The sequence below is a fragment of the Spinacia oleracea genome, chromosome 4, assembly GCF_020520425.1.
Source record: "Spinacia oleracea cultivar Varoflay chromosome 4, BTI_SOV_V1, whole genome shotgun sequence".
NCBI classification, from domain to species: Eukaryota; Viridiplantae; Streptophyta; class Magnoliopsida; order Caryophyllales; family Amaranthaceae; genus Spinacia; species Spinacia oleracea.
This window is the reverse complement of record NC_079490.1, coordinates 6,998,293-7,014,433: the sequence shown is the minus strand read 5'-3', so window position 1 is coordinate 7,014,433 and position 16,141 is coordinate 6,998,293. Positions and strand designations below refer to the sequence as shown.

Here is a 16,141-nt window from a genome sequence, read left to right as displayed (position 1 = left end):
CAGTGTGGGCTGTCGTTTGGAGGACCAAGAAATTAAGTTGTCACCCAGAAAGACACAATATCCGGATGTAGATCGTCTTGTGTCGGGGCACCCACCCCAATCAGCATCAGTGTATGAGACCAGACTTGAAATAGAAGAGGGGTACAAATGTAAGCCAAAGGATAGAGTCCCCTGGATGTAACGGACAATGCGTTTCAGTGCAAGCATGTGGCCCTCTCGTGGGTCGTGCATATGAAGGCAAATTTGCTGAACAGCGTAAGAGATGTCCGGACGGGTAAAAGTAAGATATTGCAATGCACCGGCCAAGCTACGAAAATGGGATGGATCTGCAACAGGAGAGCCGGAATCCGCCCCCAATTTTGCCTTGGTGTCGACTGGAGTTGCAGATGGGCGACAAGAAGACATATTTGCCCGCTCAATAATTTCTGCCGCATATTTTCGCTGAGATAGAAATAGGCCACCTGCATGACGAGTGACAGCAATTCCCAAAAAATAACTCAGAGGACCTAAGTCCTTCATGGCAAATTCTGAACTGAGAAGAGACATAATGGACTGCTTTAGAGATTCAGATGAGGCAGTCAAAATAATGTCATCCACATATAACAACAAATAAGCCATGTCGTTTCCACGACGAAAAATAAACAATGAGTTATCCGAAGTACTATGTGAGAAGCCAATTGTGGAAACAAAATCAGCAAAACGTTTATACCAAGCTCGTGGAGCTTGCTTGAGCCCATATAAAGACTTCTTTAGTAAGCACACATAATCCGGATGGGTTGGGTCACGGAACCCAAGTGGTTGATGCATATAGACCGTTTCCTGTAGCTCTCCATGTAAAAATGCATTCTTGACATCCAACTGATGGATATGCCACTTTTTGGATAAAGCAATACTAAGAACGATCCGAATAGTAGCCGGTTTGACCACCGGACTGAAAGTTTCTCCACAATCAATACCAACCTGTTGAGACCTGCCATCACCAACAAGACGAGCTTTATGTCGCTCAAAATCACCATTAGACTTTTCTTTGTGAGAGAAAATCCACATACAACGAATAATATTAACATTAGAGGGACGAGGCACCAACTCCCACGTCTTATTTTTAATTAGAGCATCAAATTCATCAACCATGGCCATTTTCCAATTCGGGTCGGACAAAGCAGTTACTGGGTTACGAGGAAGAGGGGACTTGGTAACCGAAGTGTGGAGATTAAAAAGTTTCTTAGGCTTGAAAATGCCATGTTGGGCTCTAGTGGTCATTTGAGGGGAGACATGGGGAGGTTGGGCCTGCTGTCTAGGAGAATCCCTAGAGGTATGTTGGGCCTCGGGAGTTGGGCCGCTGCATGTAGGGGATAGGACAGGGGAGTGATTGGGAGAGTTAGATGGTGATGAAACTCGTGGGTGGGCTCGCTGTTGTGTACCAAGTGGAGTGGACTGGGCCGTTGGTGAGGGCGGTCCAGTCTGGTCAATAGGAGAGGGATGACCAACAGGGTGCTGCGGGGTTTGGGCAAGGGGATTGGGTTGGGCCGGCGAACGACCAAGCTGGGTAGGTAATTGGAGGCCCACAGCTGATTGAACAGTCCCGTGGGCACCCAAAGACCTATTCTGCCCTGTCATGGGTTCACTCGGCACAGGAATGGGCTGAGATGCGTGGGCCTGCACAGCTAGAGGAGACAAGCCATCAGTTACGAAATCATAATCACTAGGTTTAGGAGTGTGTGCACTTGCAAATGGAAACGTATTTTCATCAAAAATCACGTGCCTACTAATAATTATTTTATTATTTGATAAGTCGTAACACTTATAACCACGGTGATTAGTGGGATATCCTAAGAAAACACAAGGTGTAGAGCGGGCCTGTAATTTATTAATGGATGTGGAGGAGAAGAGTGGATAGCACAAGCACCCGAATACCCTAAGATGGGAATAAGATGGATCTTTATTATAAAGAATTTTGACCGGGGATTGATATGCCAATAACTTATTCGGAAGTATGTTAAGGAGATAGGTTGCCATTTGCAATGCGTGATGCCAAAATGAGGGAGGTAAAGATGCATGAATGAGAAGGGTGCGTATGATATTATTGATGGTACGTATTTTGCGTTCGGCTTTTCCGTTTTGAGGTGAAGTATGAGGACAGGACAACCGAAAAGACATACCATTTAATTCACAGAATTTTTTGAAAGGACCATTAATGTATTCCCTCCCATTATCACATTGTAAATTTTTAATTTCTCGTTCAAATTGAGTCCGTATGTATGCCCGAAATTCCATAAATTTAGCAAACACATGGGATTTATTAGAAATTGGAAATGTCCACAGAAATTTTGAAAAATCATCAATGACAAGCATATAATAACGATGGCCTGATGAACTCAATATAGGAGAGGTCCAAAGATCACTGTGAATAATATCAAATGGCAAACTAGTAGAAGAATTAGATGCATCAAAAGGCAATCGAATATGTTTTCCCAGCACACATGAATGACAAACATAATTAGAAAGAGGTTTATTACATGGAATAAACTTATTTTTGCATAAAGACGATAAAATAGGGGCACCCGGATGGCCTAATCGGTCATGCCATAAGGTAGGTGAGATAGCAGCAAAAGCGGATGGTGAAATGGCTTGAGTTTTGAGAGAGGAGGGGATGGGATAGAGGTCGCCTTTGCTATCACATCTCATGAGATGCGTCCCCGTCTTGTAGTCCTTCACAGAAAACCCAAAAGGATCAAATTCAACAGAAACAGAGTTATCATTAGTAAATTTACGGACGGAAATCAAGTTTTTGATAAGATTAGGAGCATGGAGAACATTACGTAAGGACAAGGGTTGATGGGGAGAGGAAAGGGATGTATCACCATAACCACGAATCGGAATTGAATGGCCATTACCAACAATTATATTACGTTTAGTGCTCAAATTAAAATAAGACGAGAGAGTACCTTGATTAGACGTCATGTGGGAAGTGGCACCGGTGTCCATGTACCAATTAGGATCGGGTTGGTGAAGAGACATAGTGTGCATTGCATGATCGATGTCCGTTGGGCAATAAGAAGGCCCTGCCGCAGTGAAAGCCTGTGCTGGCCTTGGGCCAAGAATACCAGCCTGCTGATTAGCTGGGCCTGATGGACGAGCCCAATGGTTGGTTGGATATGGGCATGGAGGGGCCCAATGTTGCATCCATGGAAAGAAGAGTTGTTGTGGCTGAGCCCAACCTTGTTGCTGTGGCTGGTTGGGCGTCCCACCGTGGCCACCGTGGCCACCACCACGGACACTGCCTCCCTTGCCACGACCACCATGCCCACGGTGGTCTGAATTTCCGCGACCGCCACCACGGCCACCTCCCTTTTTCCCCCTGTAATTGTTGCGATTCCCACGGCCACCGTGGTAATTATTGTTACCATTATCACGGTGGTCATGGGTATCATTTGTGGCAGCCACCATCGCGGAGGCCTCGATGGCGGCACTAGCGTTTAAAGTATCTTCTTCCAATAACAACATAGAACGAGCAACAGGAAATAAAGGAAGAGGATCTTTGTGCTGAATTTGAGATGCAACATTACGATACTCACCCGGGAGACCGGCGACAAGGCGGAGGACCATGCGGTGGTTGGATACCGGGGCGCCAACGTTGGCTAGTTGATCAGCAAGCATTTTGAGTTGCTGACAGTAGGCCGTGGCATTAGGGAAGTCGGCCATAGCAATCGTCGAGAACTTATGCTCCAAGTGAACCGCTCGCGAGTTTTTGTTGTTTTGGAAGAGTTCTCGCAAACGATCCCATGCTTCTTGTGCAGTGGAACCAGGCTCAATGATAGTGTGAAGGAGGTCGTTAGAAATCGTCCCGTATATCCATTGGAGAACAATGGCATCAATACGAGACCAGAGAGCCTTGTCCACCGTTGGTGCAGCCGTCGGATCAGTTGGTGGAATGATGTGGTCGAGGACGAGGAAAGCCCTAGCATGAATCTGAAATAGTTCAGCCCACGACCCATATTGGGATGATTCGAGCTCCAACATAACGGGAATGAAGGTTTTGATGTTGCTTACAGTAAGGGCAGGGTGTGTAGAAGGAGGCAAAGGAGTTGGGTCATCGCCAGCCATGGTGTTTGACGGAGCAGAGGAAGAAGACAGTGGCTACGGCGAGGGCTAGGGCTGCGTGTTTGTGTTTAAACTGCTGATACCATGTTAGAAGTATAACTCCGTGATTTGTTATTCATTGACTTGGAGTATATATACATATTACAAGGCAAGTATTCTGATTGAATATTTGCAGAATCAATCACGTTAATTTAGTCGTGATTGATTGACTGATTATTCTAATTTATTCTCTAATTATAGCCTATACATAATTAGATGATTACACAATATATGCTTTACATAATTAGAAGATTACATATTCTATTAGTTAGTATAGCTATATATTATTAATCAAGACTTAGCACGCGCACGGCTTATTTAAGGATCTAATTAATCTTGCGGTAATTAAATAGATTATCTAGTTTCTGTATTTTTCGATTTTTCATAATTCAAAGTATAGTTTAGAACAAGTAGTACTCCGTATATATTTATTTATTTTTAGTGAAAGTTATGTCATATACTCCATAATATGCTTAAATATGGATGAAAAGTTTCAGATTAAGACTCGATCACAAAGTGTTATACATCGGCTCATTGTGAACCGCAATAAAGCTGTCTAACTACTAAAAATTGAATGAGAATGTTTCAACCCGTTCTTGTTATGAAAAATTGATAACAACAATATCATATACTACCTCTGTTTCCTTAATATTCTTTACGCTTTGTAATATGTGTCCAAAGTGTGAAAACTTTGACCGTGAATTCTCACTGTTTTATATACATCAAAATGTTATCATGTAAGATCTTGTTAGATTCGTCTCGTTATGTATTTTCAAAATATCAAATTTTTTAAAAAATTCACATACGAAATTTGATATATAAGTCGTTAAATATTGCAGTGGAGTCCGTGCAAATAGTAAGCGTAAAGAACATTAAGCTATCTTCTTAAACCATTTTAACTACAAAGTATTTCATAGAGTAATCCTAAATTTTGGAGTTATGGCGAGTTCCTCTCATATTAGACTTTAATTTGTCTAGGGTTTTAATCATATATGAATATCCATTAGAGTCCATATCAATGTTTTGTAGTGATAGATGCAAACATCGTCGACTCTTTTTTAAAAAAGAGTAAAGCAATTAACGGTGAAAGCAATGGCTTCGTATAGTTTCTATTTGTGAATTGTGAAGGAGAGAGCTCAACCTTTGATGGATTCCACGTGTCCTTACACGTAATTTTGTATTTTTGGTTTTTCGTAAATCACCAAAATACCAAAAATAAAAAAAAGCAAAAGAAAGATCAATAATTTTCCTAACCCCACATAAATCGTGAAGTCATATATCCTCCATTGGAAAAATAATGCAAACCCTGTTCTGTTCACCTTATTTCCACTTATTTCAGGAAAAATAAGTTCAGATAAGTTCAGTTAAGTTTAGATAAGTTCAGATAAGATAAGTTCAGGAAAAATAAGGGTTGGTCAAGTACAATTTATAACTAAAATAAGTTTTTGATAAGTTCAGATAAGTTCAGTTAAGTTCAGATAAGTTCAGATAAGATAAGTTCAGGAAAAATAAGTGAAAATCAGGTGAATATATATAGAATGCAGCCTAAGGCCATGCTCCTTTTTTTTTCTTTTTCATTTACCATATTCTTATTGTTTGTTAAATCAGACTTGAAAAATTGAACCAGATTACACTAGATCATACCATATCACATCAGATCATACCAGTAAAAGCAAAAAACACTCATAGAAAATATTCAGATCAGACCAAACCAGATCAAAATAGGAAAATTAAATATATCAGGTAAAGAGAATAAAGCCTGACATATTAATACATCGGAGTCTATACATACTTCTTAAAATTGTGGCAGAACTTGAACAATTTTATGAGAAGAGTTAATAGAAACTTAAACAATATAATATAAAATTTATACGTTATTATCAAATTTTAAAGGGGATAAAACTAAAAAATAACTATGAAATTTTCCACCTAGGAAGGCCAAGTCCACCGAGATCATAAGGAAGATCCGCCATTACCTCAAAAAATAAAGACTGATACTTCTTTCGTTCCGCAAATGATTCATCATTTCTATTTGCACGTATGCCATTATGCTTCTTTGATCATTAATATCTCTAAATGCGTATAAGTAAAAATTATAAACAGTTAATACTTGGAATCCTTGCATTAATACGAATTTAAAAAGAACTCACTTGACTATGTTTTTTTTCTTACACAACAGTAAAAAAAAATGATTGTCAAAGTTGATTGATGAATAGTGCGCAAATGAGAAACGATGCATCTATTGTGGAACGGAGGAAGTATATATTAGTGATATTGATTACCTCAAAAAAAATAAAGACTATTTCGTCCGTCCCATTTTATTCTTTACGCTTTCCGTTTTTAGTGTCCCATTCTAATCTTTATGTTTGGAATATTTCCTTTTATATTATAACTTAAAAATTCCTAATATTCTCTCAAAAATTGTGCCAAATAATTATTTAAACCAATCAAATTCATTAGGCCATTAAATTTCTCACATTTTCCTATTGAAACATTAAATTTTTCTCATTTTTTCAATGTCAAGTTTTAGATAAAAGTGAAAATATGAGTAAGTATTAAATAAATATAATTGCATTGTTTAAATGATTTTTTTTTTGTTCACATTAATTATTTGTTAAATCGCGTGCATGATACCAAACGTAAAGAATAAAATGGGACGGAGGGAGTACAATATTCGTGTTCCTTTATTCTCCCAATACATTCACTATGTAATAGTACTACAGTACTACTCCCTCCAACTTCCTAAGTTCTATTCACTTTTCATTTTTAAGTGTTTTCCTATGTTCTACTCACTTTTACTTTATTTCATTTGTGTCAAACTTTTAATTCATATATTATCATCTTCCACCCCACTTTGTGGGTCACAATTATATTTAAAAATTCTTTTACTCTCTACCTCTCCCCTTCCACGTGTAAAAAAGTAAAAAAAAAATCTTGGTTTCTGTTACACCTGATCATTAAGTCTGACCCGCTAACCCGATTTGGTCCGAAAAAATAGGATTTGGGCAAAATTTTCAGGCCTGCCCCAACCCGAATTGTGCGGATTTTGTGCAACTAAAAACTAAAATTTTAATTATAAAATTGTACTAATCAAATGGCGTGAAAAGCCTACTTTTTTGCCCAAACAACGAGTTTAGGCATAAAAAATTGGCCCAGAGTTTGGCTAGACTCGGCCTGACTCGACATAATGGCCTAGGTTTTTGGCAAGGTCTAGTTTTGTTGCTATAGTTATTTAGTAGAATTCAAGAAAATAGAGGTATTGTGTATTCATTGATCAGGTCTAGTTTTTTTTTTTTTTTTTAAGGAACACAATAACGGAATATCATATTAATAAATCGGTAGCTACATCGTTCAACACACTACTCGGAAAATCATCCTCCCACAATCATCGTGCAATATCCCAACGTAAGAAATAGACTAAATTATGAGCAACTTTATTCCCACTACGTTTAACAAAAGACCACACTGCACTATCAAAGGAATAACATAAAGCCTAAAATATCCTCAAAAAGATGTAAATTAGTGCTTCCCTTCTTGTTCTCACGCAGGCCATTGATCACAGGTTCACAGCCCCCTATTACTAGTTTATTACTACCCTCCTGACCCGCATATTTCGCCATATTCATCGGTTCAAACTCCTCACGTGCAATCACAAACTTTTTATGAATTAGTCCACTCGCCGAAGGCGATGAAAACTACTCGTAGTAGAACCAAAAAAACCTTTTTACGAGCACCCCCAAATAGCCCAACAAAGAGTAAGAAACTTACACATAGTATTACTTGCACTGGTATCGCCTGCAAGGATGAATTAGTCTAATGTTTCCCTGCTAATCAACCTGATTACTTTCTAATTAGAAGACTTACATCAATAAACAAGTAAATGAAAATCATCATACTACAAATAAACAATAACTCAATAAACAAATCCAGTAAGATGTGATTGTCTAGGTATAAGGCGACTATCATATTACATTATATCATCTCTACAGCTACAGCTACCTGTTCTGGAAAGTCGGCTCTCAATGCTTTTCAACAAAAATAAGAACCCACATCATCATTCCTTACATAGTTATCGTCATCATCAAAAACTTCTGTAAGTGCTGCAAAATGCAGACTACAGAAGAGGAGGGCATACACCAAAGAAGAGGAGACACAGCTCATCGATTCGAGGGTAATGCCTGGCTCATAGTCACCAATCTCCTACCCCCGTCATTTCTCCAAACCCCACGAACTGAAGCAAGAATCGAGTCTTGATTAGATCGAACCACCAACAGATCAGAGGCCAAGTGAGAAGAACAGTTGATATCTGGAACCTCTGACAATGAACTTTCACCAAGACGAGTCTTAAGAAACTTTGACTTTTTCTTTGTCTTCTTTCTGCCTACTGTTGTAACAGCAGTTTCTGGAGAACTGTTCGAGCTTCCACCATTCACATGAACCACATCTTCAGACAGTTCAGCTGAAGTCTGGGATTTTCTGTGGACTGGATTCACGATCTTTGACAAGGGAGGATCTTCTTCCTGAAACTGAGCATTCAAGTTCAGTTTCTTGAGACTATTTGCAATGCTATCATCTGACAAGGTTTCCCCTTTAATGGTGCGGCCAAAATCTCCACACTTTTCCTTTCCTTTTTTGGAATGCTTACCAGCAGTTGTTTTACTTTTACCACTTTCCCTCATCCCATTTCCATTAATGTTGTCTCCCAAACTGATGACATGAATTTCCATGAGTTCCTTTTGCTTCCGTGGATCAGGACAAAGTCTAGCCAAGTCACCAATAAGATGAGCAAGGCCAAACTGATGAACATAAGCAAAGTATTCTCCAGCATCAATCTCACAATCACGATATTCCTTTGAGATTATTTTGAAGGCGGCATATTTATCCTTGTCGTATTCTAAGGAAGCACGTATTCTCTCAACTAAGGACTTGTTAGCAGCCTTAATGTCATCTCCAATCAGTTTACTCTTATCAGATGCAGAAGGGTGTTTAGCTCCCATGTCAATAAGATTAGGAACTGAAGAAGAGGGGCCCACATCTTCAATACTATCAGTCCATGAATTTGCACTAGCAGAAGGATTGCCATAAGAGTTGATCGAGCTAGAGGATGGGAAGTGACCAACTGCTAAAGGTTCGATTTCCCGTGAAATAATTGGGCTAGATTGTGACAAGTGTCCTGCATCTGACGACTGAAATTGTGAGGAACTGTTTGCAGGAGGGTGATTGGTACCAGTTTCCTCTGACTTCTTTTTGGATTTACGGCGTCGTCTTTTCGATGATCCTGGCAGTGCAGGATATTCAGAACCACTTAGAAGTACACTCCTGAAGTCTAACGTTGCTCCCTGAAGTTGTCCCGAAGATGGCACAGTAGTTGCAGTAGCACCAGCTGATATAGCACCATGCAGTGAATTGGAGTTGGTTCTTTCCTCATTAGCTGAACTAGTAGAAGAGAGTTGAATGTTAGATGTCTCAACAAATGAAACGTGTTCTGTTACACGGAGACCTTCCTCCCTTTCCGGATGATGAAAGCATTCCCGTAGCTGTGGTATAAATGTCAATTAAGTTAATCACATGAAGTCATGAACTGGTTTTTCTACAGAGCATATGCATCTTCTTCTGACAGAAATGGAGAAAACACAATTTAACAGATCATAATAGCTAGATTTTATACCCCTCTGGAATGATATCTAGAAAATCGACAACCTAGGTCATACATTGCCAAGAATGCAAGATTAAATGACAAAAGCACCATGCAAATGCAGATCAATAAAGGGGATCACAAATACCTGCAAAGCAGTTTTGTATGAACGAGACATTTTTCCACCATGCTCCGAAGCAATATGTCTCTGAAAATAAACAATATAATCCCATGAAACAACTGCTTAAGAGAAAGACTTTTAGCATAGAAAACTCAAGAAATGTCAGCCCCACGCTTCAGAAAGATTTTGATGTCATGAAAGAGTAACATATGTGTTAAGAAACTTAATTTGCATCCTAAATTCCTAAAATGTAGACTATCTTTTAAATTCAGTGATGCTTTCCTCCATCAAAACAAGTAATAAACTATGCTAAATAACCAAGGTTTTCCCAGTCAAAAGAAAAAGATGAGACCTTCATGTCAGCTTCTGTCGAAAAAACAATAAACTTCTTCTCAAGGCATGTGTCCTCCTCACAAAGAAAATGAGCTTCACCAAAGTGGTTCTGAGAAATATGCAATTTTCAGACTGTTAAAAATTTACCAAATAAAAAGGAATGAGCTTGACAAGTGATACAAGAACCTAACCTCCAAGTCATTATAGTCCTTGTAGTAGTCATATTCAGTAGAATCCAGCCTGCAATTGATGGATGTTGGATGCATGTAGTTTCACATAAACTGAGAGAAAAACAAGTAAGCTTTTGAAAGTTCATTCTACCTCTGGCATATGTGGCAAGTATAATGTTCAGTTGACATGTGGAAGTGAATTTCATTATCACCATAAAACGATCTATGACAGAAATCGCAGAGAGGATGTCCAGAAAACCCACATCTTTCATTTTCACTACCATCAACTTCTGAATCACCATATCTTATATGCTGTCTTAACTGCACTCGACTATATAACTTCTGCTCAGATACGAATACCTGCTTCACAGTAATAAACACAAATGTATCATACTAAAAGGAACATCAGCACTTAAAAAAAAAATAGGAACATCAGCATTTAAAAAAAAAATTAGGAACATATGCTTATAAATCATGTGTAATAAACCAAGAAAGTTTGTCCTCCGGAAGGCAAGATATAAAATTCAAAAAAATCTTACTTAAACAATCATGATGTAAGAATAATTACAAGGGTTGAAAACAAAACCAAATAATGTTACCAAGCAACAAGGAAACCCTTCTTTTCAACCGCTAAGCATAAAAAATGCAATGGTACCCTGACCTCAATCTCATTTCAATTTGGGCTACAGCTTATAGCTAACAAGTAAAAATTAGGTAAATGAGATCTTCAAGTATATCAGTTTGTTCCTATTGACTGTTGAGGAAAAACAAAAAGGGCTTCCTATTCACATACAACTTATTGAATTGAACAGCGTTTAATGGTCGACATGTAACCCCTTGAAGGTGTCCTTCGGTTGATCTCGATTGATTGCTCTCAGGTTATCAACAAACAGAATTGTCTTACTCGCATTTTTTGTAATCCAATATTTTCAATTTTCTGGTTAGCGCAATGTTCTGACTTCTGAGTCTTCTGACCTTAGTTTTAAAAAGCGCGCTTTTTTGCGCTTAAAGCTCGGAAGCTCAGAAGCTCACACCAAAACGCTTCTACCAGCTGAAGCCCAGCGACATACAACAAGCGCGCGCTTCCTAGCGCTTCGGTGCTTCTGCGCTTCCTAGCGCTTTTGCGCTTCTTGTAGTCTAGGCACTTCAGACCCTTCTTTTTTATAAAAAATAAAGCCACGTGACTCTAATCTTCTTTTTTTAAAGTATCACGTGATTTCTTTTTTTAAAAAAGTGAATATTTGGGAAGTTTTTGAAAATCCTAGTGCAATTTTCTCAATTAGCCGGATTTCTCTAGCCTTCTCGCAAGATTTCTCCCGTCGGATTTTGAATTGTTCTTCCATCGTTTTGATTTCTCTATTTTTTTTTCATCTTTTCTTTCCATATTTTCTCCATATGTTCTGAACTTTTGAAATTTTATTATTTCTTTCTGGGTGCGCTTCGCCTACGAAAAGCGTGCCCTTTCGCTTTGCGCTTAAGCTCTAGGGCCCTTTGGCGCTTCAGTGCGCTTCGCGCTTTTTTAAACTAAGCTTCTGACTTCTTTTCCAGATAAAAGGATTCCACTTAAGCAAGGACATGACAAATGAGTAGACTATGCAAGAATAAAAAACACCATATACTAAAATAACTTATCTAGTTATAGAGTTATGTTTGATACATAAGTTCATAGTAACAGCCAGAGATTACTCAGCATGGAGATCTAATTTGACGTTACACCACATAAAATCACAATGAACAAGTTAAAAGAGTTACGCCATAGAGAAACAAAAAGTAACACTCCCAGGAAAAAAGAATCATGACAGCTCCATAGAAGTTAGATCAAAGAACATTTGCACCAATAAGAACAATTCTGTTCTCCAAATGCTGTCAAAGGATTAGCAAAATAAGCGGAAAAGAAAGTATGACTGCAGTACATTCTCCAGACTTTCCATTCTGAGATAGCATGAACTGGAATCTTTATGGCATGCACCAGTTTGACAAATATAATAACACTTCAAATCAATGTTTCTCACCTTCTTGTACTCTAAACAGAGACTGCAAAAGCAAAGTTCATGTTGATGGGATAAATGATTTTTGAGTTGCTCAACACTTTTGATTTTGCCTCTTCTCTTGGTAGTTCTTTTCCCTTCTGCCTCCAACTTGTCACAAACACTGCATGAGAGCCTACACATAGCTTTGATGATCTTGAATTCATCAAAATCATCGAAGTACGCTTGTGTATCTTCATGATACCAGTAAGATCCCACCTTACCATCTTTGGCATCAGCCGGAAGAATTGAAAAGTCATTTATTACCCTCGTGAGAGATCCTAAGGCCTGAGTCATGGAAAATTAATAATTAGATAATAAAACATGAATGTAACTGCTTCACAATACTATAAAGACGCCACTTGAGTGTTATTGGTCATTTACGATGATAAATAGTTTTACGATTCAGTAGTCAGCTCACACCAGCTGATGTCCCTGTACCATTCTTACACCCTTAATTTTAATCATTCTATCACGGTATAATGTGAAAAGGTAACGCCAGCAGGAGTAAGGGGATATGAAGGTGCAAGAAATTAATCCAGGACCAGGCATTGTTGTATTCTTGTGTACTGCAGAATTATTATTTTGCATTATTGCTACAGTTATATTGTCACAAATTGCCAATAAATTTACTTTGAGTCTTAATCTGGACCAAGAATGATCCACGATTCAGATCAAGGGTTCCATAGGTAAATTTGTTTGCTGGACACCAGATTCCAGCAACCTACAAATCAATCAACACATAATTCATTCACCACTGTGCCACAATCCCATTTAATTAACTCAGTCCTAGATCTATAGCTTCTCAAATTAGACTCCGGGTCACCTAAGCGCCAAATAGGCATATTCCCTCCAACATTACCCTTGAGTCCTTGACCCTCCTTTCTGTGTGATTCTGTCTTCCTTATATTTACTTAAACTATGTACCAAGTCTGCTAGTAGCATTCTTCCAAAATCTCTATCTGAATCTGTAGACCATCATCATCCACATGAATACATGATCCTAATAGAATCTCCTTTGATCAACCATTACTATAAATATTTTAACACACAAGCATAACCCAAAAGGGAGTGTGAAGATGGGGGGGGACGGGGGGAAACAGGATCAACCAGACATTCTATGACCTACGGTATAATCTGCCAATTAGAAAATAGCATTCTCCATCAAAAGCTAGATATGAGGAATAGTACAGATTGCCACTAGAAAGACTTTCCACACTAACGTAGACCACTTCCTCTCTGTACTAGACCAGGTTGCCGCTTTGCATCTCAAAACAGGAAGAAAATAGCCACATCAGATGGTGCCAAGAAAATAGGTTTTGAATAGAATGGCAATGATGTAACACTTAAGGTCAAAAGGAGCTTCTTTAGCCGCCACATATTCATATTAGTTTACTGTTAAATCCAACTCACATAAGAGTTTCATTTTCATACTTATGTAGCTATTATGCACGCATCTCACATTTCACTCTAACATTGAACTACGTAGAGACAAGGTACTTTATTTATCACAAGTGCATACAACAACAACAACAAAGCCTTAGTCCCAAAATGATTTGGGGTCGGCTAACTACGTAGTAAAAATGCTTCCTGTTCTGTATCATTTTCTCAATTACATTGCCTTCCGAAGGGGAGAAACTTTCACTTCGATTCATCTTTTCATACCCATATCTGACCCATGAGGCCATGATTCTTGTTCGTTTTCTAACCCTCAATCCAACAACAGTCCTTTCTCTAAGGTTGTTTGGTTGACTAAAATACACAAAATTCTACTTCTCACAAAGTCACAATATCAAAAGTGACTTGCCTAGTCTAGCCAGCTGATGCAACTGAATTCCTGTGAGAGTAACTACAGCCAACCATTTCGGTACATATTGTATCCAACAACACAATTATGCAACTCAACCCCCCCCCCCCCCCCCCCCCCCCCCACACACACACACATACTGACATACACATAAAACATAAATTACAGCTGCTCAGATGATTTCATCACTCAATTTCCATCAGATGTAAAAAATCTGGATAACTAATTTGAAGGGACAGAAATTTCCAGCAGAATGACTAATTTACTAATTCAAAGCAAACACATAACAATTCCAGTTTTGCACCATTCTCCAATTTCATGGATAGATTAAAATGTCTATTTCTGCAACCTCAAACACTCCAAAAACTAATACCTTCCCCCCTAACAAAATCCAGAACAAGCACAAATCATTGATCAAAAGGGGGAAAATTATCCAGAAGGGGCAAAATTATCCAAAAGGAGCAAAAATCACAAAGCAGAGAATGTCTAACATGGTCCCCCTAATCCCAACAAAAATAAAATTAAGATTGAATTAAAAATATAATTGATTAAATTATTATTTTTGGGGATTTTCCAATTTCCACAGAAATAGCATAAACCCAAAAAAATCGCAATTTTAATTCTTATTTCCAATATTTTAAAGGGTAATTTACAGGAATTTTCGGGGGGAAAAGACAAGAAAAATAAGAGACGAAGAAGGAAAGGGACCCGTGTGACGAAGATGGAAGGAGATAGAGACTGGCAAATGCAGCAACGGCGATCATCACAGACAAATCGAAGGCGAGCGATGCACAGTGCGCATACATCTCGGTGTCCGCACGGCCCGTACGCAACCCATTCCAGTGTCTCCGCGCACACGGCGCAGCTTCCGTCATCCATCTATGGTGGTTGTGGTGGTTGTCTTTCTTTCTCTCTCTTCAAATGGATTATGGATCCCTCGATTTTCTCTCTCTAGTACTTTTTGGAGTAAAAAAAGGAGACAAACTGGAAGTTTTAGAGAGAGAAAAGGCGAGTGTTGAGGGAGTATGTTCTACGACACGGCAGGTAAACTGGGAAGTGGGAATGGGAGTGGGGGAGTTGGCGTGGCATGGTCGTGAAAACGGTTCGGGTTGGTTTCGGGTCGCGTGAAATTCACTTTGGGTCGTATTGTGGAGATTGTCAACTCTAGCTCGTTTTCTACAATCTTTTTTTACTCACTAACAGTTTGATGTTTTTTTATTGGACTTGTCTTATTTGAACTTATATTATCTGAACTTCTCTGCACTTAATTTAACTTATCTGAGCAGAAAGAAGAACAGACGCAACAAATTAGAATCATCAGAGCCGAAAAAGATTGATAGTTCGAGATCATCAGATACGACCAAGATCGATGGATCAGCATTAGAGACGAAAAAGATTGATGGTTCGAAATCATCAGAGACGACAAAGATCGATGTATCAACATCAGAAAGACAACAAACGAAGGATCAACTTGGACTTGGAAGCAGAGTGTTGAGCTGCCTCGTATTAGGAATTATAATGTATGTAAAATGGCAAATTTGCCAAATACAAACTAATAAAGTTCTCTATTTGCCAATTACAACCTTAAATTTCTAATTTTGTCAATTACAACCTTAAAATTATACATCTATTTTAAATTACAACCCGAAACCATTTTCCGACAAAAATTACAGGAAGATAATGTCATAACATTATTAAAAAATTACGAAGTACATAATATCTATATAAAAAAAATTCGATTTTTTTGTTTGTTTTACTTATTTATTGATTTAATTTTTTTATAGAAATTATGTAATTATTATTTTTAATAACATTATGACATCATCTTTCGGTGAATTTTGCCGGCAAATAACTCCGGGATGTAATTTAAAATGCATGTATAAGTTTAAGGTTGTAATTGGCAAAATT

General features: G+C 38.4%; 2 protein-coding genes across 2 annotated transcripts; both read right to left on the bottom strand.

Moving 5' to 3' along the window:
• Nucleotides 1-2,526: 2,526 nt before the first annotated feature.
• LOC130459477 (uncharacterized) lies at nucleotides 2,527-4,405 on the bottom strand. Its single transcript, XM_056826865.1, has 2 exons — nucleotides 2,946-4,405; nucleotides 2,527-2,709 (listed from the first exon to the last, which is right to left on the bottom strand). Exons 1-2 carry the CDS (start codon nucleotides 4,102-4,104, stop codon nucleotides 2,675-2,677), a joined length of 1,194 nt encoding a protein of 397 aa, XP_056682843.1. The 5' UTR covers nucleotides 4,105-4,405; the 3' UTR covers nucleotides 2,527-2,674.
• Nucleotides 4,406-8,033: 3,628 nt separating this feature from the next.
• LOC110797260 (E3 ubiquitin-protein ligase hel2) lies at nucleotides 8,034-15,308 on the bottom strand. The gene is made up of 7 exons (XM_022002353.2): nucleotides 14,942-15,308; nucleotides 12,412-12,714; nucleotides 10,551-10,759; nucleotides 10,421-10,469; nucleotides 10,249-10,338; nucleotides 9,924-9,983; nucleotides 8,034-9,677 (listed from the first exon to the last, which is right to left on the bottom strand). The coding sequence occupies exons 1-7, from the start codon at nucleotides 15,110-15,112 to the stop codon at nucleotides 8,298-8,300; spliced, it is 2,262 nt and encodes a 753-aa protein (XP_021858045.1). The 5' UTR covers nucleotides 15,113-15,308; the 3' UTR covers nucleotides 8,034-8,297.
• Nucleotides 15,309-16,141: the final 833 nt, after the last annotated feature.